General features: G+C 37.8%; 3 protein-coding genes across 5 annotated transcripts; 1 reads left to right on the forward strand and 2 right to left on the reverse strand.

Annotated features, from left to right (window-relative positions):
- Positions 1–717: 717 nt before the first annotated feature.
- On the forward strand, positions 718–1,286 carry LOC112179230 (50S ribosomal protein 6, chloroplastic). The gene has a single exon (XM_024317584.2). The coding sequence runs from the start codon at positions 774–776 to the stop codon at positions 1,119–1,121; it is 348 nt and encodes a 115-aa protein (XP_024173352.1). The 5' UTR covers positions 718–773; the 3' UTR covers positions 1,122–1,286.
- Positions 1,287–2,408: 1,122 nt separating this feature from the next.
- LOC112176164 (TMV resistance protein N-like) lies at positions 2,409–7,751 on the reverse strand. The gene is made up of 4 exons (XM_024313988.2): positions 7,028–7,751; positions 4,669–5,794; positions 4,289–4,564; positions 2,409–4,188 (listed from the first exon to the last, which is right to left on the reverse strand). Exons 1-4 carry the CDS (start codon positions 7,519–7,521, stop codon positions 2,599–2,601), a joined length of 3,486 nt encoding a protein of 1,161 aa, XP_024169756.1. The 5' UTR covers positions 7,522–7,751; the 3' UTR covers positions 2,409–2,598.
- A 772-nt stretch (positions 7,752–8,523) lies between these two features.
- LOC112179721 (inositol-tetrakisphosphate 1-kinase 3) lies at positions 8,524–13,748 on the reverse strand. 3 transcript variants are annotated; one of them, XM_024318194.2, is made up of 11 exons: positions 13,465–13,482; positions 12,767–12,848; positions 12,557–12,589; positions 12,222–12,336; positions 10,499–10,619; positions 10,251–10,343; positions 10,006–10,125; positions 9,738–9,914; positions 9,424–9,479; positions 9,226–9,310; positions 8,570–9,069 (listed from the first exon to the last, which is right to left on the reverse strand). In XM_024318194.2, the coding sequence occupies exons 5-11, from the start codon at positions 10,539–10,541 to the stop codon at positions 8,981–8,983; spliced, it is 663 nt and encodes a 220-aa protein (XP_024173962.1). In that variant the 5' UTR covers positions 10,542–10,619; positions 12,222–12,336; positions 12,557–12,589; positions 12,767–12,848; positions 13,465–13,482; the 3' UTR covers positions 8,570–8,980. The 3 variants fall into 3 exon arrangements, 2 of the variants coding, with proteins under 2 accessions (XP_024173962.1, XP_024173961.1); XR_002927868.2 differs by lacking the exon at positions 12,222–12,336 and having other exon boundaries at positions 8,524–9,069; positions 9,395–9,479; positions 13,465–13,748; XM_024318193.2 differs by lacking the exon at positions 12,222–12,336 and having other exon boundaries at positions 13,465–13,746.
- Between the last annotated feature and the right edge of the window lie 9,829 nt (positions 13,749–23,577).

Consider the following 23,577-nt stretch of genomic DNA (forward strand, 5'->3'; position numbering starts at 1 on the left):
TGAACATTTCACAATATTATTTTACTCTTGATATAACTAAGCTGAAAAAAAAAAAAAAAATTTCAATTGATAGCTCTCTCCCCCTCCCTCTTCCCTTGCTTATTGTTGTATTTTGTAGGCATATGCATCTTTAGAGACCAAGAGCAGTTCATTTCTTCGACTTCCTGAGATTCCATCGTTTCATATATTTGCTCAAACAGTACGCTCCAATGGATGAGTATGATTTTAAGAGAAAGTGGTCTTTTGGTGTTTTAGTTAGAGAATATTGCATATCCGAAATTGACTCGAGGAACTGTAAAGTAAAGAACTAGTTTGTTGATTTCTCCGCTGTTTGGTAAGGATGAAGACCATAACAAAAACAAAAGGAAAAAAATCAGTCCCGATCACCTGGTCAACAGCTGACCAGGTATCATTTGCTCACTCACCGTCCGATTTCAATCGGACGGTTGACAGATATATGAATTTTGAGGGAGGAGATCTGTCAACCGTCCGATTGAAATTGGACGGTGAGTGAGTAAAAGATCCCTGGTCAGCTGCTGACCAGGTGATCGGGATCGGGAAAAAAATAGCATGAGGATGACCATTTGTTGATTTCATACTTCTAAAAGGGAAAAAGCTTTTTATAATTAACACTTGTGCATTGCAGTAACTAGTAAAAAAAACGCCAGTGAAAGAGCAACCCCACCCAAATCGAACTTAAAAAGATAGATAACGTTACCCACGTTATCCCCACAGAACCAAACGCAAAAGCCACCTCCTTCGTCTCACCCAAAATGTCAGTCTCCGCTGTGATGTTGGGTCCTCAGCTCCTCTCCATGCCCGTCCCTCTCCGAAACCCCTCCGCAACGGCGTCGTTCGGAGTCACCCAGATGGCTCCACCACTCTGCGGTGGTTCCGGTGGTGGGTTGGTGATAGAATGCTCGTCGAGGCCGCAGAAGAAGGCGACGGCGCACCACCGCAAGACGCGGCCACGCAAAACGGCTGCGTGGGACGTGAAACGCAAGCCGACTGTGTACGCTCCTCTGCCGCCTCTCCCCGCCGATTGGGTTTTCCTCGCTTCTTCTGATGATGCTTCTGCTGCAGACCCTTCTTCTCCGCAAGCACCGCCCACTGTTCAGTAGAAAAATTTGGTACCCAGTTCAGTTGTTGTTGTTATTATGTTTGATTTTTGAAGCTATGGAGATTTTAAGCTTTGTTTTTGTAATTGATGCTTGCTCTGTTTAAGTAATTATGTTTATGGTATAATTGAGGTTGAGTTTGGATGGCATTATTGGGTTTAGATTTCAGTTGATGATTGATATCTCGAAACCAAGTGGTTTCATAAGATCTTCTCAAAAAAAAAAAAAGTGGTTTCATAAGATAGTGTTCTTGCTCTTGGGCAAGTACAGTAATGAAGAAAATGGAAGATGGTATAGATTTGCCCAGAGTATAAACATTTTGATGCTACCATAGTGGGTTACTTGATATAACTTGTTTCTACTTTTTACAATGTGCCTTGTTTAATTGTTGGTATGTTGCTCAAACAATTGGAACCATTGCACTACACAATGTTTAAGCCCATGTATCTTCTTCATGTTTAATGTGATATACAATGCACTAAACATAATCTTGTTTCTGCAATTCTGTTTTTTAGAGAAGATACATTTCTTGGTAGGCCATTTTGATTAACACATTGTGATTTAGTTTAGTGTAAGAGATAAGTTGCAACTGCCAAATTCTCAGCATGACATGAGAACCAGTTTAGTAATATCTATGTCAAGTCCAATATAGGTGATAATGTGATATGCAATACATAAATATTAATCCCATTATCAATATCAATTGAAGTTATATAGTGTTTACGTACTGAAAAAGTATCAGAGAAATTGGCTTTAGGAAGAAAACTTGGTTTAGGGTAGTCCGTAGTCGTCAATAACCGAAATCTCAAAGATATTATGGCAACCTCATGCCATGTTCGAGGATACAACAGGAATCTATATCACAATTAGTGAACTAAAGCTGGCTTATTAGGAATAAACCTGGAAACTGAATGATCGGCTATAGGAACTGGCCCTCTTAATCAAAATGCAAGAGTTTGCAAAGATAATACTGAATCACAACTATAAACTATACAGGGTTTAGTATACACCCCAAGCCGTCGTTAATCCCAGTTAGGATCAGTGATGAAGGTCAGGGAAGTTTTGATACCTGGCCTGCCTATATTCTTCAGTTGTTGTTGTGACTGACTACAACCCTTTTATAACACTCCCCAGTCTCAAGCCACTCTATTCTAAATCGAGAGCTCCCTCAAAATTTCCTACCTATTACCCTTTTAACACATGCATACATTGTTGAGGTACTGAAATGTATATGTGTTTTGCTGATGGCTTGATTTTATTTGCATATTCCGGAAACAATCGAGGCTCAAATGTGTTTATACTTTATAACAATAGTTGAAAACAAATGTCTGTAAACCTGATTTTTTTTTTTTTTTAAGACATGGTAAGAAAAAAAAGGAAAGACAGCAAGCATTACTACGAAAATAGGTTTATAAAATACTAAATAAACTTGAGAAATTAATTCCAGTAGGAGTAGGATCTTCGAGTTCATCGAGTGACTCTAAAGGGGTTCTTCATCATCTTCATCGTCTTCAGAAAGCTTGTAGTCATCTTCAACCTTGTCCGTTCTCCTAGTCTTCAGGTCAAGAGTCTCTTCGGGCGGGAGCTTCTGTGACTTGGAAATCTTTATGGAGACGTCCTCATTTGGTGGCATTACAAGATGTACCCCGCAGCTTTTGATAGGAGGGTCGTCCCCATCATCCGCGAGACGACATACGATTGTAACTTGAAATGTAACAGGCGGAGGAATTAAACGAAGAAATGGCGGAATTTTAGAGAAGGGGTAATAATACATGAACACATGAGCCGGCTCTGTTGCATCAATTTCTCCGAGGACTCTATCAGGCCAAGGACGATGATGATTGAAAGAAAAATGGACCTCGAAGTCGCACTGATAACGGTAATTAGATTGTGGCTTTTCAAGAGCAACACAGATGGCCAGTCCTGTGTTCTCTAATTGCAAATGTGGAACGATGTCAAAAGAAAATTCATAAAAGGGAAACCCTGCAGTGAAATCCATTTGACAGCTAAACCACTCTGGAACATCACTTGCTGGAAATACAACCTGGAACTCAGATTGTAGAGAAGAGAGACAGAGGGAGAAGAGAGTGACCTCATTGATCAATAAAGTACTATTCATCTTCTTGACGTCCTGAGCCAGACGATCACGCAGTCTCCAACAATTTGTCAAGTTCATATGGTTAATCATTTTTGACCCTTTTTGTTCCAAAATGTTTGACAGATTTGCAATTCTTTTCAATGAACTGCAATTTCTCGCATGTAAACTTTCCACGTTTGGTGGAAGTTCTGGAATTTCTCGCAGCCATTTGCAACCATCCAAGTCAAGATATGTCAAGCTGGCAAATTTGGTAAAGCATAGAGGAAGACTTTCAAAAAAATTTCCAGAGAGATCTAATCTTTCTAGTGTTGACACACAATCGAGACTAACAAGGAAATCAGTGTCCGATAAATTGCAGTCTCCTGCCATGAAACTTCGTAGATTTGGAAGCCGTAAACTGGCTTCATCATTACTTTCTGGTGTAGAGCCATATTTGTCATCTGCAACATTTGGATTAGTCGGAAGCACTCCAGAGTTCATTGTATTAGTAAGGGTAACAAACTTTGGACCATTTTGTAAACAGAACGTCTGTAACTGCTGCAAGTCATAAATGCTCTGTGGAATCTGCCTAAGGCTGCTACAAAATCCGACATGTAACACTTCGAGACTAATGAGATTATTAATTGATGAAGGCAACTCTTTGATGCCAGTCTTTGTGAGAATCAATGTTGTTAAGGATTCCACCTTCTCCTCAATTTCCGGAAAATGCTCAAGACGTGTGCAGCCTCTAAGGTCAATAGAACGCAAAGAGGTTGAGTTGTCTATTCTTGGAAACATAGTGAGGCTATGGCATCCTGCAAGATTTATGTCAACAAGTTTTTCAAGGGATCCAACAGAAGGATGCAGCTCAACCAAACTCATACAATAGCTTAGACATAGGGTCTCTAAGCTTGGGAACATGCCAGAGAAGTTGGGGACTTCTGTCAAGGATTTACAACCTTCCAAGTTCATAGATTTCAAACGGTGGAAACTCTGCCAATGGAAAACGTACGGAAAGTATAATAATAAGCTTAAAAGAAAGCTGCAACAAATTCAACAGAACTATAACAGTGGATGAAATACTATAAAATACCTTGAATCCTCCACCCAACCGTGAGATTTGACTTCCAGGCATATTGAATGAAACAAGATTCTTCGGATTAAAGATGGATGGCAAAGATTGTAGTGGACATCCAGGCCAATCAAGGAACCTCAATTGGTTAGGGAGATAATGAACCTCCCCTGAGAAGCTTGCATTAATGTTTATAAAAAGTTGAAGACTTTTCATCTTTTTAAAGCATTTTGGATTCAAGGATATCTTACTTGCTTCGGGCAATTTCACAATGATGCCTTTAACTTTGTTTGTTCCCTAGTATAGAAAATGCCAAAGTTATTAGGACATGTTACATTTATTATATATAGTGGATGAAGTTTGTATATGTCTAGAAATATATAAAAAGACATTTTACTTACAGTATTTTCTGTCAGAACATCATAGACATCTTCATGAAACCATAATCTGCTACGTTTACCAGGTTCTCCAGGTGACTCTTGACGAATGATTTCTTTACCCATTTCTTCCATCAAGTCATGCATCCAAATACACTTGTTCTCATCAATGTTTATGAGCGCCTTTTCTACTAGAACTGTAATGGAAAACTCGGGGTTAAGGTCAGAACCGTCCAGTGCTTGCATTACATAGTCTTTGTTTCTACCTTTCAAGAAACATGCAAGGTCGAGGAAAACTTCTTTGACCGGATCTTCTAGTGCCTCAAAACTGATTTTGAGAATATCTTGAATCTCTTTGTTAGGAACTTTTTTATAACCATCTAATACAACATTCCATTCATCTATACTTCTACCTCGTAAAACCGACCCTAAAACTCTAAGAGCTAATGGTAAGCCTTGAGCATAATGTACTACACTCTGCAATTCGCGAGTAATTTGGTCAGAACAATTCTCATAATCAACCAATTCTCTATTTGCTAACCGACCATTCCAACTATTGAAGAGCTCACAAGCTTCTTTCAAACATAATTTCTTAACCTCGTATATCAGATTTACTTGATGAGCACACAGTAAATGTGTATCTCTTGTTGTTATAATTACTCTACTTTGCAAACCGAACCAATCAGGCCCTCCAGCTAATTTGTTCAACTGATTCAATTGATTCACATCATCAAGAATTAAGAGGACCCTTTTATGACTCAACAATTCCTTTATCAAAGTGATCCCTTCATCAACATTAGTTACCTTGACATCTTTTCCCCCCGGAATCTTGGAAAGAACAATATTTTGTAAATTTACTAGACCTCCATATGGTATTGATTCTTCTCTAACATTTGCCAAAAAGCAACCAAATTCAAACTCGTGAACAATTGAATTGTATATCGCTTTAGCAATTGTTGTCTTTCCAATTCCACCTGTTCCCCATATTCCTACCATGCGGACATTCCATTCCCCAATAGCTAAAAGCTTGAGCACATTTTGTACATGTGACTCTATTCCAACCGCATGTTCAGCAACATGTAAATGGGTACGTTTATATACATGTGCTGAAATCTCTTCAACAATCTCATGGATAAATTTCAATTCTGACCTGTCAGTTTTAAAAGTACAAGGAACTTTTACTATTTTTTTTAAAAAGGTACATAATTTTTTGTATATGAATAAGTATATGCTGGTTCTGTCATTGTTCAAAACATAAGATCAATTTTATATAGAGAGTTTCTATTGGACCTCCAAATCTGCTCACTTGACTCCATTATGAATTATTAAATGACATATATAACCTCCTATAAAATGACTATTAATGATAATAATTATACCCAAAAAATATTATATTTATTTTCTCTAGACTTTCCAATTCAATAATATTAGATTACATTCTAATTCTTCCAATTTCACTACAAACTCATTAAATCATTAATATATATTTAATAAGAATTAAAACTATGATGTATACATGTTGATCGGATATTGGTGAAGGAGAACAATAGGATTTCTTTTATGACCTAAATCTAATTAGTCTATTCATTATATTTGCACCAAAAAATAATAATAATAATAAGCTAGCAATTAAAAGAAAACAAAAAACTAAAAACTTTTGAAATATTTAATCATGAGGTACAAAAAATAGAGAGAACAAAATAAACATCGAGAAAAAATGGTTAGTCTTCAATTTCTTTTGCATAGCTAAAAGAGAAAAATAAAATAAAATAAAAAACACAAAATAGTTCATGTTAAAACATTTTCTTGTTAATTAGAAAATAATTTTTAAAACCCAATACCTTGTGTTTGATTTTTTTTTTTTATTAGATAAGAGATTTATGTTATGTGATTACGGAATGAAGATGTAATTAAGATCTATAGAATGATTAAATCATTAAAATGACCAAATTTTTAAAGATAATAGGTTGTTTGCAAATTATATTACTGAAGTTACTTGAGAAACTTGAGTGAGGTTTAGTGAGTAAATTTAAAAATTTGATAGGAGGTGAAAAAGCATAGGAGATAAAGTGAGCAAATTTGGAGGTTTTAATAGAAAAACTCTTTTATATATCAGAAAAATTAGAATCATAATTACTCACATAACTTGCAGAGAAAAAACATATAATCATTCAATCAGAGGGAAAAAAAATCATATAAATTCTTGAAATGTATCAGAAGTTAACGGTCCTTGTCTGCAGGATATACGTGACCGATCTTTAGTAAACAAGCCACTTATGGATATTGATCACCTAATCTAATTGGATGTCTCAAGGGCTTATTCACTAATGCAAAAATGAAGAAGATTACATATGTTAAAACAATTAGAGGTCAGAAATGGTACCCTTTTGAGAAAGTCCATCCAGATAAGTTTGCTGCATGTGTAAGAGCAGTTCTCCATCTTAGAACTTTGTCCAGATCATCCTTGAATTTGCACTTATGGCGAGAAAGTGCCTCATCAAAACTACCTCTTTGGTTTCTGACATCTGCAGGTTCCACCTTGTAAAAAATGGGCAACACCAGTTGATGCCTTGATTCTTTACATTGAACAATTTTCACAAGTTCATCCAGACACCACTTTGAAGATGCATAATTTTGAGAGAACACCACGACAGAAATCCTGGATCCTTCAATTGATGTGAGAAGAGATTGCGATATTTCCTGTCCTTTACAAAGCTCATCATCCATAAAGGTTTTGATTCCCTTTTTAGTCAAGTAGTTGTACAACTGACCTGTGAAATTGTTGCGTGTATCTGTGCCTCTAAAATTCAGAAAGACATCGTATTTCCAAGAATGAGTGAAACCAGAGGAAGAGGAAGAGGCTCCTTGAGTGGTCATGATGAGTAACTAAACAGGCCGAGAAAGGTTGCACTTTGTAACCTACTTCTACTTTCTGTTGTTATAAATGGAATGAAATTTCCTACTAACGTGAATAAATTGAGGGGAAAAAAGACAAAAAAAGGAAAAGATGAAAATTACACTTAGTCGCCAGTTAGTGCTTGCCGGTGAAATATTCCCTAGTTCAAGTTTCCATAGATTATGAGGGTGAGGGCTGAGGCCTCAAAGTCATGAGTTGGCCGGTGTTCACAAGGATCATTATCCAGAGTTTTTTTATAGAAAGTGCCGGCCGGCACGGTCCTATATTTTTTTGTTTTTGTTTTTGTTTTGGGAGTGGCCGGCACGGTCCTACAGATGATATATACATTGTGAAAAGCATATAAACCAACACTGAACTCAAAATTACAAAGACTGAGCATCACACAAGTAAAGTAATACTTCACTTTGACCGCAAGCATTTACCTGTATGAAACAACTCATTGGAATATACTATCGATTATATCTATGCTACAAGTTACATGTTGCTGTTGTGTTAAAATATGTCTTTAGTCTTTACTGCCCGGTTCTGCAAAATCAGTTAAGACAAGATGGCTAATGTCCTCATGGTGATATTGCTCGTGAAATTACCACACATGCTGGTCCTGACCATTTACGTTTGTGATTGTTCAAAATGTAGTTTCTTGCTTTCTGATTTCGACACACCCTGTAGTCCTCTACTATAGCAAACGACATTCTTGCTGCCTATGGATTTTTTGCTGTCAAATTGTTCTCCTTGGAGGCAATGTTTAAACCTATGGCGTTCAATGAATGGAATTTTGGGGGCCTTTTGGTTTATTTCTTGAACTAACGGCGTGGAGGTTATGCGTTCTCAATAAAACACTTTACCACCATTCCTAATTCTGATGAGTTCCAACCATGGGCTCGATTGTCATTTACCGGATCCCTCAGATTATAAACCAAAAGAACCGGTAGGAGTGCATTCATCTTCTCTACAGCTCAATGAAAAGGAAAGCATCTTCAACTAAAGCATAAAAATGTGGAATAGGACTTGAACAGGAATATGACTTTTGCATGCTTCCTTAACATGTAGATCCAACTAAAAATCCTAATAAATATCCCAGCAAATTATGAAATTCTGTATCAGTAACTGCGCTTACGTACATCACCAATCAACATTGAGCAGTAGGCAAAAAAGAATTAACAAACAGAGCCAAGTTAAGACTTTATGAGAACTCTGTACATGATGCATTCTTGTGGGGAGGAAGATCAAATATATGAGCAACTTGAATGTCTGGACAAACATCCTCCTTCAGCCATCCACAGGGACCCACACATGTCACTATATGTAGGACCAAAGCAAGCAATCTTGCCGTGCCAAATCTTATTCAGGTGCTGTCTGCTATGTGTTCAGAGTCTGGAGACTAACACCTCGATCTCTAGCAGAGTTTATCAAGTTCCTTCAGCCAGATCTCTTTTTGTACTTTGCCTCTACCAGGCTCAATAGGAAGTCCGTAAATATGTGTTCATACTCGGGCATTTTCCCATACCCTGCAATGAAGTAAAGCTAGTTTAAGAACAATTGAACACGACTTCCAAAAGTGTGATAGATACTCATTATACCGATCTAAAGAAGATGCTGAGCACACTAATCGGATTGATTAACCAGGAGGGCGGGAGAGAGAGAGAGAGAGAGAGTTCACTTACCAGGGAAGTAGTTAATGTCAATGACATAAAACCGATCTCTAGTTCCATGTTCTCGGATCATGTCCAAATTGAATAACCGCAGACCCTATAAGCACAAATTTTTTTTAATTAAATCCCAGCACCGACACATTTAGGAAACAGAAATCCATGCACCAACATGTACACTCACAAAACCACACAGTGAACAGTAAGACCTACCAGTCGACGACGAAGTTCCTTAGCAAGTCTCTCGAGTAATGGCCGTGGAGGAAGTTCTGCAGGCAAAACAGAATTACTCATATTAGATCCCTGATCAGCATACACAGATTCCACAGCCTAGATAGAATTACTGATGCCTAACAAAAGTAACTTCAGTTGATCCCGTGAGTTTTAAACTTTAGTCAAGGGTTCAACCCATTAAAACGACAAAAGCTTTTTGACATGATGAAAAACTGACCCAGTAAAGCAATGTACACAAACTTTATTTTCTAAACGCCGGAAAAGAACCCAAATTCATAGACAGGAAAACTCACCAGCTATGCTAGGGTCCAGATCTGCATCATCTGCTGAAGCTGCAGCACATGAAACCCTCGGAAAACGATACACACCCGCGGTTTCAGAAAGCTCTCTTTTACTGACATCAGGTAAAGAGAAACGTCTGACCACTTTTATAGCTTCACCTACGATATATACTTTAAAAAGAACACCTCCTACAACAGGAAAAAAAGTGAAAATTCAATAATTGAAATACGCTTGGGGCTAGCATAAATGGGAAGGAAGTGCATGTATATGAGTGCATACCATGGTTTACAAACTCCTGAAGAACAAGAGGGGGTTCAAGCTTTTGGAGGGAGTATCGATCATAGGCAAGTGATAGTTGATGGGATTTTACACTTCCATCATTCACCAGTGGCTTAGCAACTGAAAATAAAATGCCAAATTGTCAATACATCTCAATGATCTCATCAAGGAAGAATAGTCTGAAATAATTCACATGTGGTCCTGATTATTTCCAACAAGAAATTATAAAAATTAAATATGCATACCAAGAGGTAGTTTCAGACCACTATCTGTAACAGCATCAGGGATGGATGATGCATCTCTCTTGATAACCAATTGTCTTGGAACACCAACTTTGCCTGCATTCATTTATCAACCAGATTATAATTAATCAGCTCAGAGTACAATAATTTCTACACTTCTAATTTGACCTGAAACTAAAAGTGAGCCAAACCTTATGCAAAATAATTTTCTTAGGTAATCCAACTTTTAGGACAAAAAACATTGATATTACCATAGGAATCAGACAAGTCCATATCAGCAACAGCCTGGAGCATGGACTGACGATTATGTAAAGGTTGTATCGCATCAGGAGGATCAAGAACAGTAACTTCTGGATGTGTTTTCCTATAGTCCTGCAATTGGGAGATAAAGGGGTAAGAACAGACTACAACCAAAGTGCTTCATAGAGTGCAAATAGGAGTACAAAACAATAATGACCAAAGGTGTAAAAGCAATCAATAAACCAAATTCTAGTGATAGTAAAAAGGAAACAAAGCTGCCAATTGCCCACAAATAACAGGAGAAAATAGAAAAGGATAAACGGTTTGAGATGTTCCCACAAAAGAATCATCTAGCTCCTTTTTTCTTCTTCTAAGCATACAAATTACATATCATCCTAGTACTATATAAGTCCTGTCCGCTTCATATTTCCTCAAAAAAAAAAAATACAGGTTATATAGAGTGGTTCTACAACATTGCCAAACTTCACAGTGAAAGAGCTGCAAGAGCATCGTTGAATCCCAGGCCAAAAAAAAAATCACTAAACCCAATAGATTATGAATTGAGATGAATGACAAATATAACAAACTGCTAAACCTGAATACTTCTTTTCTAGTGGACCAATCTGTCCTAAATGAGACAAACCACTTATGTCCACGCTCTTGATCCACATAGCAAGAACAAGCAGAGAATTAATCGATGACATATCACATAGATTGAACAAAATTTTGTTCAACTGTCACTCAAGGTTCCAAGTTTACATACTCTATGACATACCACACAGCACTTTGCATCCAAGTTTACAATACAGTATAGTGATAGAAAACCAAACATTTGCAAAATATGTTCAGTAACAAGTGCAGAAAACAAGTATTGCATGAAGAAACAGTTTCTTCTACCCATTACTGTTTGTGCACAAAATATATTTATTATGAAGCTGCATTTCCATGCAAGCTCTGCACAGACATTGTAAATTACTATTGTTAACAGAAGATGTCATCCTATAACAGGACTCTAAGAGACCCTTTTAACTGTTAACAACAGAGAACAATTCCTGACTTAGCATTGAATTTGTGAAACCCACCGATCAAACAACAACGATAGTTATAGAGTGACCTTAACAATATAGCTATACAATTTTAAGCCAACCTAGGCAATTTTTTTTTTAGACACATCACCATAAAAACAACAAAAATGGAGACCACAATCATAATACTTATGATTGTCAAAGCTTTAGTCATATATTACCTGTATAGTTTACATGTCATAGACAGGAAAACAACTACAAAAATTAATATTGTCTGTATTATGTGTCATGTTCAGTGACTTATAATTTCAAACATTCAAACTATAACTAAAGATAAACTTGTTTGATTTACCTCCTAGCCATAAGCACAGGCAATTACAGAATAGAACATACAGGTCTTTATCCAACACATAGAAGTTAGCAGTTATAATCTACCACGGTAGAATGGATGGCCAACAACCTAAAGGTGCTAAAGTTCAACGAGCTAATGAAAGAGGATGTTATGGAAGGGTGTTTTCTAGACCTTATCCTAGAAAGCTTGGTGCCATAGAGCCATAGACACTTAAAGATAAGTATCAAAAATCTAAATCGCTCAGACCAAGTTAGTTATCTCCCATTCCGCTGACAATGAGGGTAATTATATATACCCTGGACACATGAATCAATTCAAGAGAATCAAGAATCTTTCACAAAAAGATGCTTAGAAAACCTGAAAACACTCAGCTAGATGGCCATGGAAGTAGAAACATCATCACTTGCTGGAAGCTTGAGGCCTCGACCTCAAATATTGAGTCATGGTTCGTGACGAAGGAAAGGGAACCACTCTGCACATTCCGTCAGACAGGAATAAGTTCTAAGATTAGCAGTCTGGTTGCCAACCAGCCACTGTTAGTGATTATTGGATGTCATGCGTAGTATAAATAGTGTGAAACTATGATGTAGTAGGTTAGCATGTATGAAGGTCGTTCAAAACAATTCAATCCAGAAAAGTAACTTCTTAGGACCAAGATTGAAAGATAAAAATTGAAATTTACAGAAACCAACCTCAAGAATCTGGCGCCACTCTCTTCCCGAGAGCTGCAGAGCAGAAAAGATAAACAAAATGCGTCAGATAACCACCTATATTTATCAGGACATTTCTTACAGATGGAATAAGAGACAAAGAATAAAACTTTTTTTGATTCTTTCATCATATGATTTTGAATTTAACAAAATCCACACACAGATGAAGCTGAATAAAGAAAAACTCCTAACCTTATGCAACACAATGTCAAAAGGGCCTTGATCCGAAAGAGGCCTGTTATGATCAATAGCAACAAATAATATCCCCTTGTTCCTGCATTAAACAACCAATAATTTAACCCTTGTAAGTAAACAATGAGTAAACACCACACAACAAAATCACAGATCATTACTTGAAACAGCAAACTCTAGCATGATTGCTTCAGACCAAAGCCATTTTAATAACATATAAGGAGAAAAATTCAAACAATTCAAATATTTCCAAGAAGAAAGATTTAACATTCAGGCCTTAAACTTAGACCAAACATGTGAAAGATTCATGTTTATAGATCTTGCAGATACACAAATATGCAGATTCCAAATATCCTTCAAAACACATTAACAGTAATTTATTAAAAAAAAAAAACAAAACTTTAGCATTAATTTCAATTGGGTTCAGTGAAAATGACTTGAAAGCACATAACTTGGGGTAATGCTTTAAACTCCAAAGTCAAAATCTTGACCGACTCCAATAGGAGCCGCACCAGTAGATTCCCAAGTTCATCTTCACCAGCCCATAACGAAAGCGACACTTGTACTGGAATATTCCCCAAACCCCAAAAATTCTCAATCCCACCAAAACAAACAACCATTTTTCCGAATCAACGAGGTCCTTAACAGAAACACAGATCAATATTTAGCCGGATTATTATTATTAGTATTATGATTACCTAGCTAAACCTTCAAGCTTGGGCTGCAAGAAGCTCTTGGTCTTCTTAGACGTAAGAGCATAACCCACGACGACAACACTCTTATGAGGAAACCCAATACGACAGCGTTGCGGGTCCTTCTCCTTCTCCGCCTCCTCTTCCCCCTCACGGTACACCAATTGGTCCCTCATTTCCTCCCTCATTCTTGATCTGGGCACAGATTTTTTTTTTTGAGAAGGAGAAGCAGAGAGAAATAGAGAAAGAGACGGTGATGTAGAGGTGTGTGTGTGTGTGTGTGATAGAGAAAGAGAGAGAGGGAGTATATTTATAAGGGAGGAAGGACTGATTGGGGATTATTTACTTCTTCTTTTTTTGTTTTTTGGTTACACGTTGTTCGTATTCTTTATAGTCTCAACTCACAACCCCACGCGTTGTGAACTGCTCACGCATATTCTATACGTTTTTTATTTTGATTTTTCTTTTTTATGAACACGATATTTGAACCACATTAATTTATTTATATAATTTCGACTCTTCTCTAATTTTTTTTTTTTTTTTGAAATAGAAGTTGAATGCATTAGATCAACAGCCAAAAGCTAAAGTCTACAAAGTTCACATAAGCCATCCGGCAAGAAAATCCGAACTACCTATCTAAACCAAAGCAAACTCTTAAAAATCTCTGGGACGCTCACATTTAAGCGAGCCTAAACAAGAAAAAGACGAACCTCGCCTCCTACGGAAAGGAAATCATTCAACTAGCCCTAACTTGCCAATCACGCAATTGTGGTACAAACTAAAAACTAGAAACGTCATAAAAGACTCATAGAAGCTTGTCCCATCTCACACATGCTCATACCCAACTGAAATAAAATTAGAAAAGAACTAGCTCCTTCCCTATTGAGTTGGAGCTCATACCAGCAGATGTAGTCTTCACCTTATTCGTCTTGGGAGCTTTCGGCACTTGCCCAGCCTCATTTGCTGCACCTTTCTTTTTCTCCCCAGATGACAGCTTATTCCTGCTACCAACTGGACGACCTCACTTCCTCTTTCCACTACTAAGATTGCCCTCCTCCGGCAAAGAGACCAACCCTAGGTTTCCCGGCTCCAAATGAAGATTACGCTTGCCTACAGCCAAGCTAAGCTTTAACTTCTTGGGGGAGATAGTCACTCCCTCCTCAGATCAACCTCTACGCTTACCGGTAATTCTCTCCGGTGTCAGAGCAGTTTCCTGGAGCTCTCTGATCACCACTTGTCGCCGAGGTTTGTTCAAGAAAGAACTCAGAGGAGATTCCACAACCGGCTGAGGGATAGGGGTCTTAAAAACTAGGGTTTTTCCATGAATCAAAACCCTAGCATTCAAAACCGAGCTGTTGCCTCCTTTCGTCCCCGAACTCAAAGCTGAAGCTCTCGGCTGCATCTGCATACCTCCAATCAATGTCACTGGCTGTGCAGGTGCAGTTTGCGATCCCAACACCGTCCTCTCAGCCCCGTCCTCATCCTCCTCCAACGCCGACCCCGAGCAAGGCAAGCCTACATGTGTCACCAATCCACAGATGGAGCACCGGCCAAACAGTTTGTCATACTTGAATTTGCATAGGAATTCAACCTCATCTTCCACCCAATACCATCGTTTAAATGGTAGCGGCTTGTTCAGCGGGATTTCCACCCGAATGCGAAGCTTTCCGGCCTTCTTCCCTGTCTTATCAATCTCCTGAAAATCCCCAAGTGTGTAACCAATCATAGTCATCACTCTTTCAGACCGAAACGCAGAAGGAATACCTTGCAGTGTTATCCAGTATGAGGCCATGTTCAGAGGAACCTTTTCCACGGGCGTCACACCATCATAACATGCCAGCGCCACCGGTGCATGATTGTAGCCCCACGGGGCGCCCTTCCAGATACGAACTCGATCTGAAGGATCAGACAAAGTGAAAAGAACCCTCTGACCGTCCGTCTCCTCCACACGCAAGGATCCATTGATCCGCCATGCATTGCGGAACATCCCAAGGAAGGATCGGGTCTTATAATCTCGAGCAGTGAGCAACTTCCCCACCACGAAAACCTCCGACTGGCCCAAACCCTGACCTTGCGTAGGACGGAGGTCAATCTGTTTCTTTCTTGCAGCAATCGCGAGAGAGGAAGCTAGCCTTGCGGCCATGGCATCAACGGAACTCATGGTTACGTTGAAAGAGAGAAGCAAAGAACCCTAACCCTAACCCTTGTAGAGAGAAAGGGAGGCGGCTCTACTTGAATAGTTTGCACTTCGACTCTCCTCTAATGAACTCAAATATATATATATATATATATATATATGTATATATAATGCATTGTACCCTGATTTTTTTTTTTAGAATGAAATAAACATTTTATTCCATAAAATACAATTACAAACGGAAACAACTGATAGTGGACATAAATTTTCCACTCTCCTCCATAAGAACAACCTCAGTTACGTGTCCGTCATTCACGATAACATCCATGAGCCAAACGGGCCCACACTCTACCCTAATTTAGAACTGTATAAATAAATTTAACTCGGTATACAATTTAATAGTTGTTGCTTCACTTTAAAATAGTGTTCAGCTTTTAAGAAAATTTTTTTTTTCTAATTTAATTGATTCATCTTTTTTGTTTCCTTCGATGATAAGGACTGACGCTGGAATCTTGAGCCCAAAATCAAAATGTTATCGAAAGACAATGACAAATACCGGTAACTTCAACATAAACTCATAGTTTTCTTCTAAGACAATGATTAATGTCAGTAGCAGGGGCTCAAATTTTATATTTTTTATTATTATTGTTAGTGGTGCTTGGGGTCATAACACTAGAAACTACCATTATGGAAGAACCGGCTTTATAAGTTGCTATATTCGCTACTCCCACAGCTTTTAAACTCTGCTAAACTCGCTGAGTGCGAATAACAGTTAAAAATATGCTCTAATCTTATTATCGAGATGTCTTTGGAAAAATTAAGCCTTACGAGAATTATTCACAATTCTTTGGTGCATGGTTATAAAAAGTAGTCTAAATACACAATATCTAAAATTATCATTATTGAAATGCATTTAAAAATATTAAGCGTTACGAGAATTACTTATAATTCTTTAGTGCTTGGTTACAAAAAATAATCCGAATACACTATATTCAAAATGATCATTATTGAAATACATTTAAAAATATTAAGCGTTATGAGAATTACTCACAAATCTTTGGTGCATGATTACAAAAACACAGCAGTAATATACTATATCCAAAATGATCTCATTTATCATAACTATCATTATTGATTTTTTTTTAAAATGCATAGAAAGGTAAGAAAATTTTTTGTTAAGTAGTGGTTGCAAAAGTCTATATATATTGTCAAAAAAAAAAAAAAAAATTCTAGGCAGGCGTCTTCGAGCTTTTCGGAGTGACCTCGGTTTTTTGAAACCTAGGTTTCGAACTAGCGGCGGCGATCTTGCAAGGAGGCAATCGTGGAGCAGTGATATACGGCGGCGGTGTGGGACGGGGTCTCCGCGTTGATCGTGAGTTGCGGCGAGAGGTTAGAGGCCTCTCTGACCGTGTTTTTCTAGGTTAGCTCTGGTCTTTGAGAGTCGTGCAACGTCGACGACGGGTGGTTGTTGTCTCTGGTTGCGGCAATTGACGAGGCCGGGTGCTCGGGTGTGTAGATTGGTGCTTCGATCTTGGCGTTGTCATTTAGAGACGTTGACCGAGTTTGTTCGTTGAGGGCAGCGGCTCAAGGCTATCTCCAGTCGGCTCTGTTATCCATGTTGTGCGCAGGAAGGCCGCCGGAATTGATGGCGGTTGTGGAGGCGGAGTGGCAGAAGAGGATCGGGGCTCCGGCTCGGTTGGACTGGAATGTTCCTCCCTTGTTGGCTTGGGGTTGGGCCTGGGCTCAACTTTGGGCTGATGGGGCAGGAGACTATTCATGCTAGGCAAGGTTTGGCTTGGGTTTGGGCCTACGGGCTTGGGCTTATGGCAAGAAAATCTGGCCCCTAATATGTTAGGGTATGAGTGTCACGCCCCTAATTTTTAACAAATAAAAATTGATATATAATCTCATAATTATACATGCGTGAACGTTCAGTCATCAATAACAAATACCTGAAAACTTTTTCCCTTTAATTTACACACATATTGATGCCCTGAACATACTATATCAATATTGACCCGCTCCACAGAGTCATATATTACATAAGCTTACGAATTAAATTGTCAACAACAAGATAAAACTTAAATGCTTCTCAGAGTTTAACTACAACGGAAAATCTTATCAACGGTAAAGTCATAAAAATGGCTTCCTACCGTAAAGCTGCAAAGGCACTACCTCAGCTTCAGCCCCGATTATCCTAACCTGCAGTATTAACCCCTACACAGTTTGAATAGTGTACCGGGTTGTTACACAACAAACCCGGTAAGTTTTTGCAAGCCCGTATGAGTAACTCAAAACAGTTAACACAACTCACACCAGAAATAAGGAAAACAACTCACGCTTTGATTCCTTAAAACACGAAATAAAGGAGAATAATTCACATTTTAATTTCCTTTTAAATCGAAACATAGAAAACAACTCACACCTTGAATTCTATCAAATGTACCATAATCGTACCATAGAAGGCAACTCACACCTTGATTTCTATCAGTAAAACATAGAAAACAACTCACACCTTGAATTCTATCAATTGTACCATAATCGTACCATAGAAAGCAACTCACACCTTGATTTCTATCAAATCGTTAATAAGGAAAACAACTTGCACCTTGTCCCCTTAAAAACCATTAATAAGGAAGCAACTCACACATTGTTCCCTAAAAATACATAATGTCATGAGTTATCAATAACCAATTCCTGTTACCCCATGAATTACCTATATGGCCGACAGATTAGAGTTCTAACTGAAAACGTAACCACTCGTCCGGCCAAAGACGTGATCACCTGATATTCTGCCCAAGGTCATAGACCTTCGATCCTCAGGTCGCACAGTCCCTTAGAGCAAAACATTAAAGGAGTCACACTGGACCCAAAATGTTACACAAATCGCAACGCTTTTGAAAACAATCGAAATCAACATTTCCATAATCATTGTTTTCCGAAAAAGCCATAACACAAAACAATAAGGAGCATCAATTCATGCCTATTGTTTTCATACCCAAATCTTAACGCTTTTTCCCAAATCTCAATGCTTTTCAAAACAAATCGAAATCAATCATTTCCACAATCATTTGTTTTCCAAAAGCCACATCCCAAAACAATAAAAAGCATCATTTCATGTATATTGTTTTCATAAATCCACAAACCACCAAAACATATATGTTTCATTTAAATATATATCTATATGTAGTCATCCGCTCAGGAATGCCTACTAATACCAACTATAGTTTACAGTTAATAAATAACTCTCAAAACAATAAGGGTATTCCCATTCGTGAATGAACTTCGTGAAATTACTCACCTCGAACTCCCGCTGTGTCTTCAATAAAGCACAAAGCCGCCAATCCACAAAATAACCGTCCAGAATACTTCGTCAAGTACCTAATCACATACAGTTCCAACTTAGTGACGATTCACATTTGATTTAAGTTCGAAACCCCTTGTTTTGAACTAAAATCCCCAAAGTGGCGCCAATCGAGGCAAAACCACATCCGAGACCTCCCAAAGTCTCCGGAATACATCCACCATCGATGTGACCAAACCACAAGTCGATCGGACGCTCGAATCCTCACGGATCGAATAAATCAATCGGTATGAAACTGTAAAAATCATAACAATTTCATACGAACTCCAAAATTTGCATATTATATATCGAAATGCTTGTATCAACGACTAGAACATATATAATACCAAAAAAGTTCTCCACATGGCAGGAAAGCCACCAGAAAGAAGCCACAGACAGTGGTGCACCGCCGCCGACCAAAACTCAATATTTCACAAAACTCCCAACATAAAAAAGCTTCATCTAAGCATGCTTGTGAACTTTCATAACTAGCTCGAAGTCAGAAAACAAGCATAAAGGGTCGAAAACTACCTCACAAGCTGTGAACAGTAATCCAATCTGAGTTGAACCGAGTTTTACGTGAATCGATCCAAACAACTACCAAGGATCAATCAAGGAGGCTGCTCTGAGCTCCCCAAGCTCAACTTGAAGCCCCGTCGACGTTGGAGATCGGAGAACCGATCGGGTCCGAAAACACTCAACTGCGCATCCTTGCAGCACCGCCGTGGAGGAGAATCGGCGCTAGAGGACACCAGAGGGACTACCAGATGGAGGAGACGATCCTATCTGGAAAGTTTCGTCGCCTGAGACAGCTGCAGTTAGCCGGAAAAGCCAGGTTCGGGTCGGGTCAGTCACGGGCGAGGAGAGAGAACGAAGCGTTTCTGATTTTTCCGGAAATGATAAATGTGAAATGTAAATAGTAAGTTTCCGAAAATGGAAACTCCTATTTATAGAACTTTCCCAAAACTTCAATTGCTCATAACTTTCACATACGAACTTCGATTGACGCGTTCCGCATGTCCACTAACTCGTATCGATGCGCTCTACAACTTTGGTGAAGAAAGTTTTCCGAGAATCTCAACGTACCAAAAGTCAACCTTGAACCCCCCCCTAAATCCACACTTCACAAATGAAAATTCGTTCGAAACACTTCTGCTCCGTCCAAGAGCCACGAAACCGTCCAATAACCACAATTTAAATTCCGGAAAATCCTCGAAAAATAAATACGAATTTCCGGGGCATCACAATGAGTCTATGTGAGGTTGGATTAACTTCTATGAGTCTTCTATAACGTTTCTAGTCACTTGCTTGTACCACAATTGCGTTATTGGCAAGTGGGGGCTAGTTGAATGATTTCTTTTCTATAGGAGGCGAGGTTTTTTCATTCTTATATAGGCTCGCTTAAATGTGAGCGTCCCAGTGATTTTTAAAGGTTTGCTTTAGCTTAGGTAGGTTACTCCGGATTTTCTTGCCGGATTTCTTATGTAAGTTTTGGTAGACTTCAACCATTTTGCTGTTGATCTAATGAATTCAATTTCTATTTTTTAAAAAAAAAAGTCTATATATATATATATATATATTTTAAAGTTATTTCTTAATCTCATTCCATCTATCTCAAGATCTATGAGATTTGAACCAGTAATCTTTATAGTGACTGTCATTTTAAATAACCAACAAGCCATATCTCACCAGCTTTCTATTTATAGTAAGAATATTTAGTGTTACATTCATTCAATTATATTGGTTACATTAGACCAGATCAGACCTCTGATCTGGTTTTGTTCTAACCTATTTATCTACTTCATACATTCAACTCTTACAACTACAGAGTACTGCTTGTTGAATTGCATAATGGATAACCTTTTCAACTCAAAAAATTTAAAATTTAAATTTACAGAGTAGAAAATTTATTAACAAAAAATTAAATTAGTGTTGGTGCAACTACCCTCAAATCTTGACTAATGAAACTGTTGAACACAAATGGGGGTGTAATAGTTATACCCCGTATTATTATAAGTAATATATAACATCCTCAATAATAACAAGAGTCTTTACTGACGCTATAAATGTATGCAATCATGCACCAACTAGCAAGAGTTGTCATATCGGCAGTCTGAGCAACTTCATTTGCTGTACAACGGTGACATACTAGAAAGATAATATAAAATCACATTTGCCACTTTGTCGACCAAAACTAAATCCGATGACGCTTCGTTTCATCCTATCACTAAGTTTGATCATGTTAACAGCTCCCACCCTACTAAGCCAGATAAGACACATTGAATGAGTAGACTAGAACAAACCCACCTAGCTCTACAAATGTTGGTAGGGATTTACTAAAAATAAACAACAAAAACATAAAAATGTAAAAGGGGAAAAATGCAAAAAAAAAATTGTATGGGCCTCATAATACGACGCATAGTGCATTAAAATTTGTAATTTCATCAATACATTAAATTAAGTCGGTACTTTAATTTGATGATCACAACTTGTTATTTTAGACCGAGTGAGAAGACTTATTATTGAACATACAATTTATTTTTAGACTGAGTACTCATAATTAATTACTAAATTAGTGTTTCTATATTCTCTCAATATCAGTTGTTAATAATCTCGCCCCATATAAATTAGAAGTATTGCATATCGATCGAAGACCTTGGCTGTGGTCAATAACCTCATTAGGTCAGTTTTTTAATTTGATCATCACAACTTGCTAATTTATTGTTCTTATTCCATATGCTATCAGTCTGTGCTTATGTTTGTACTCAATACTCATCATGTACCAGTGCATTTGATCTTGTAACTTTAGGAATAAGTTTTACACACTATGCATGCATCCCTTGGACATAGGTCCTTTTTCATTTCCAAATACATGGACTAATTGTAGTTAGAACTTAGAAGATTAATGGAAATGAAAGCTTTTCAACTAATATGTTGAAGACTAGGACTATTGGTTGAAGATATGATCATCATGGGTCAATGCATTTTGAGATAAAGAATGACCTAATACCTAGCTACATGACAGTCTCGAGGTCAGTTAAACAGTGAGCTATATATGCTCATTCGTTTCTGGATAAGCATTGAACAATATATAATTAGAGTGCTTTATATATAACAGTAAAGCAATGAAAGGGTGGATTATATTATATTAATTTTAGTTTGTTCATTTGAGTATTATAATTAATTAGGTCCACATAGTTGTGATGATCCGATTGATACCTTATCTTTGGGTGAAGCTCGGAGCCACCGGTAGGCAAGAGCTGCTAAGTCGTCCATATTCTCTTTCAAATGACAAAGATTTCTCAGTTCATTTGTGTTCCTCAGGTGGCCAACCATCTCTCTCAATCTCAAGCATTACGATTTTCCAAGAATCGAAAACAAAACATACAGATTGCTGGAAAAAGGTAAACACCTTTTAAGATCAATTATAAAATATAAACTAAAATATTGAAAGGTCTTTAGTTAATGGACATCGTAGTGCAATATATATGATATAGATTTAGTTCACATTTTAGATTTCTGGCTTTATTTACAATTAAAGAATCAGTCATACAAAAAATCACTGTACGTGTCGATAATGTAAAGTGGGTGTATAAATATAATTTGTCGGATGATTTTATTAATCAAATAGTTAAATCCTTTTTGTTTCGATTAGCCATCAGCCATAATGCTCCATTTATATTACGCAAGTGGTACTTGGCAGGAAATGATGAATGGTGATTATTCACCCAGGGACACAGAAAGATGCCTTTAATGATTGGGACATCCAATTGTGGCACATTTTTCAATTACTTGATTATTTGTGATATTAGAATTGATTAGAGTTAAAGATGAATGTTTTTTTTTTTTTTTAAATATATATATTTTTTACCATAAAGTTCAATACAATTATCTGGTGTTAGCATTGACCTTTAATTTTTTTCGTGAAACTAATGACTCGCTCAGTGTCTAAAATAACATGTCTAATTTGATGATGTGCCTAAGGCGTGAAGCTGTTTGCCTCAAAATCGTCTCGGCCAAAATGCGGGCCTAGAGACTTGTGGTCAGGGACGTAGCCAGGAATGACAGAAGGGTTGGGCTAATTTTATACATACAAAATTTTTGCGAAGAACTTGTTTTCTTTTTTAGAGGTTTGGAACCCAATGGGAGGCTCATTCTCACGCCTTTGTTATTCAAAACATACAATGGGGGGAGGCATCATGCGATCAGTATAACTGATTGGAATAGAGTTTGTTATTTGCACCATGTGTCTAGCAATTAACATGCACCATCAACAATGCAATGACACCTTATTCAATAGTGCCATCTGATTTTGATTTTTGGCCTTGTGTGCAGCGGTATTTGGTAAGGGATTCGTCGCCAGAGACATTGGAATTCGTAACACAGCCGGAGCGGCCAAGCACCAGGCGGTGGCATTAATGTCGAGTGCTGACCAAATGGTGTTCTACAGATGCCACATTGATGCTTTCCAGGACTCGCTCTACGTTTATGCCAATCGCCAATTCTACCGAGAATGCAACATTTACGGAACAGTTGATTTCATTTTCGGAAACTTAGCAGTAGTCCTCCAAAACTGTAAGGTGTTCCCCAAGGTACCAATGGTTGGCCAGCAGAACACAATCACGGCACAAGGCAAAAT

The sequence above is a fragment of the Rosa chinensis genome, chromosome 7 (genome assembly GCF_002994745.2).
Source record: "Rosa chinensis cultivar Old Blush chromosome 7, RchiOBHm-V2, whole genome shotgun sequence".
Taxonomy (NCBI): domain Eukaryota; kingdom Viridiplantae; phylum Streptophyta; class Magnoliopsida; order Rosales; family Rosaceae; genus Rosa; species Rosa chinensis.

What these genes read in the sequence shown, in the direction of transcription:
- LOC112179230 (XM_024317584.2), top strand. Translation starts at nt 774, where the DNA reads ATGTCAGTCTCCGCTGTGATGTTGGGTCCTCAGCTCCTCTCCATGCCC.
- LOC112176164 (XM_024313988.2), bottom strand. Translation starts at nt 7,521, where the DNA reads ATGACCACTCAAGGAGCCTCTTCCTCTTCCTCTGGTTTCACTCATTCT. An exon ending in ATGTTCTGACAGAAAATACT is followed by an intron (nt 4,565 to 4,668) that starts GTAAGTAAAATG and finishes TTTCTATACTAG; the next exon opens with GGAACAAACAAAGTTAAAGG. An exon ending in GGTTGGGTGGAGGATTCAAG is followed by an intron (nt 4,189 to 4,288) that starts GTATTTTATAGT and finishes TTCCATTGGCAG; the next exon opens with AGTTTCCACCGTTTGAAATC.
- LOC112179721 (XM_024318193.2), bottom strand. Translation starts at nt 13,646, where the DNA reads ATGAGGGAGGAAATGAGGGACCAATTGGTGTACCGTGAGGGGGAAGAG. An exon ending in TCAGGAGTTTGTAAACCATG is followed by an intron (nt 9,915 to 10,005) that starts GTATGCACTCAT and finishes TTCCTGTTGTAG; the next exon opens with GAGGTGTTCTTTTTAAAGTA. An exon ending in TCTGGACCCTAGCATAGCTG is followed by an intron (nt 9,480 to 9,737) that starts GTGAGTTTTCCT and finishes TTTTGCCTGCAG; the next exon opens with AACTTCCTCCACGGCCATTA.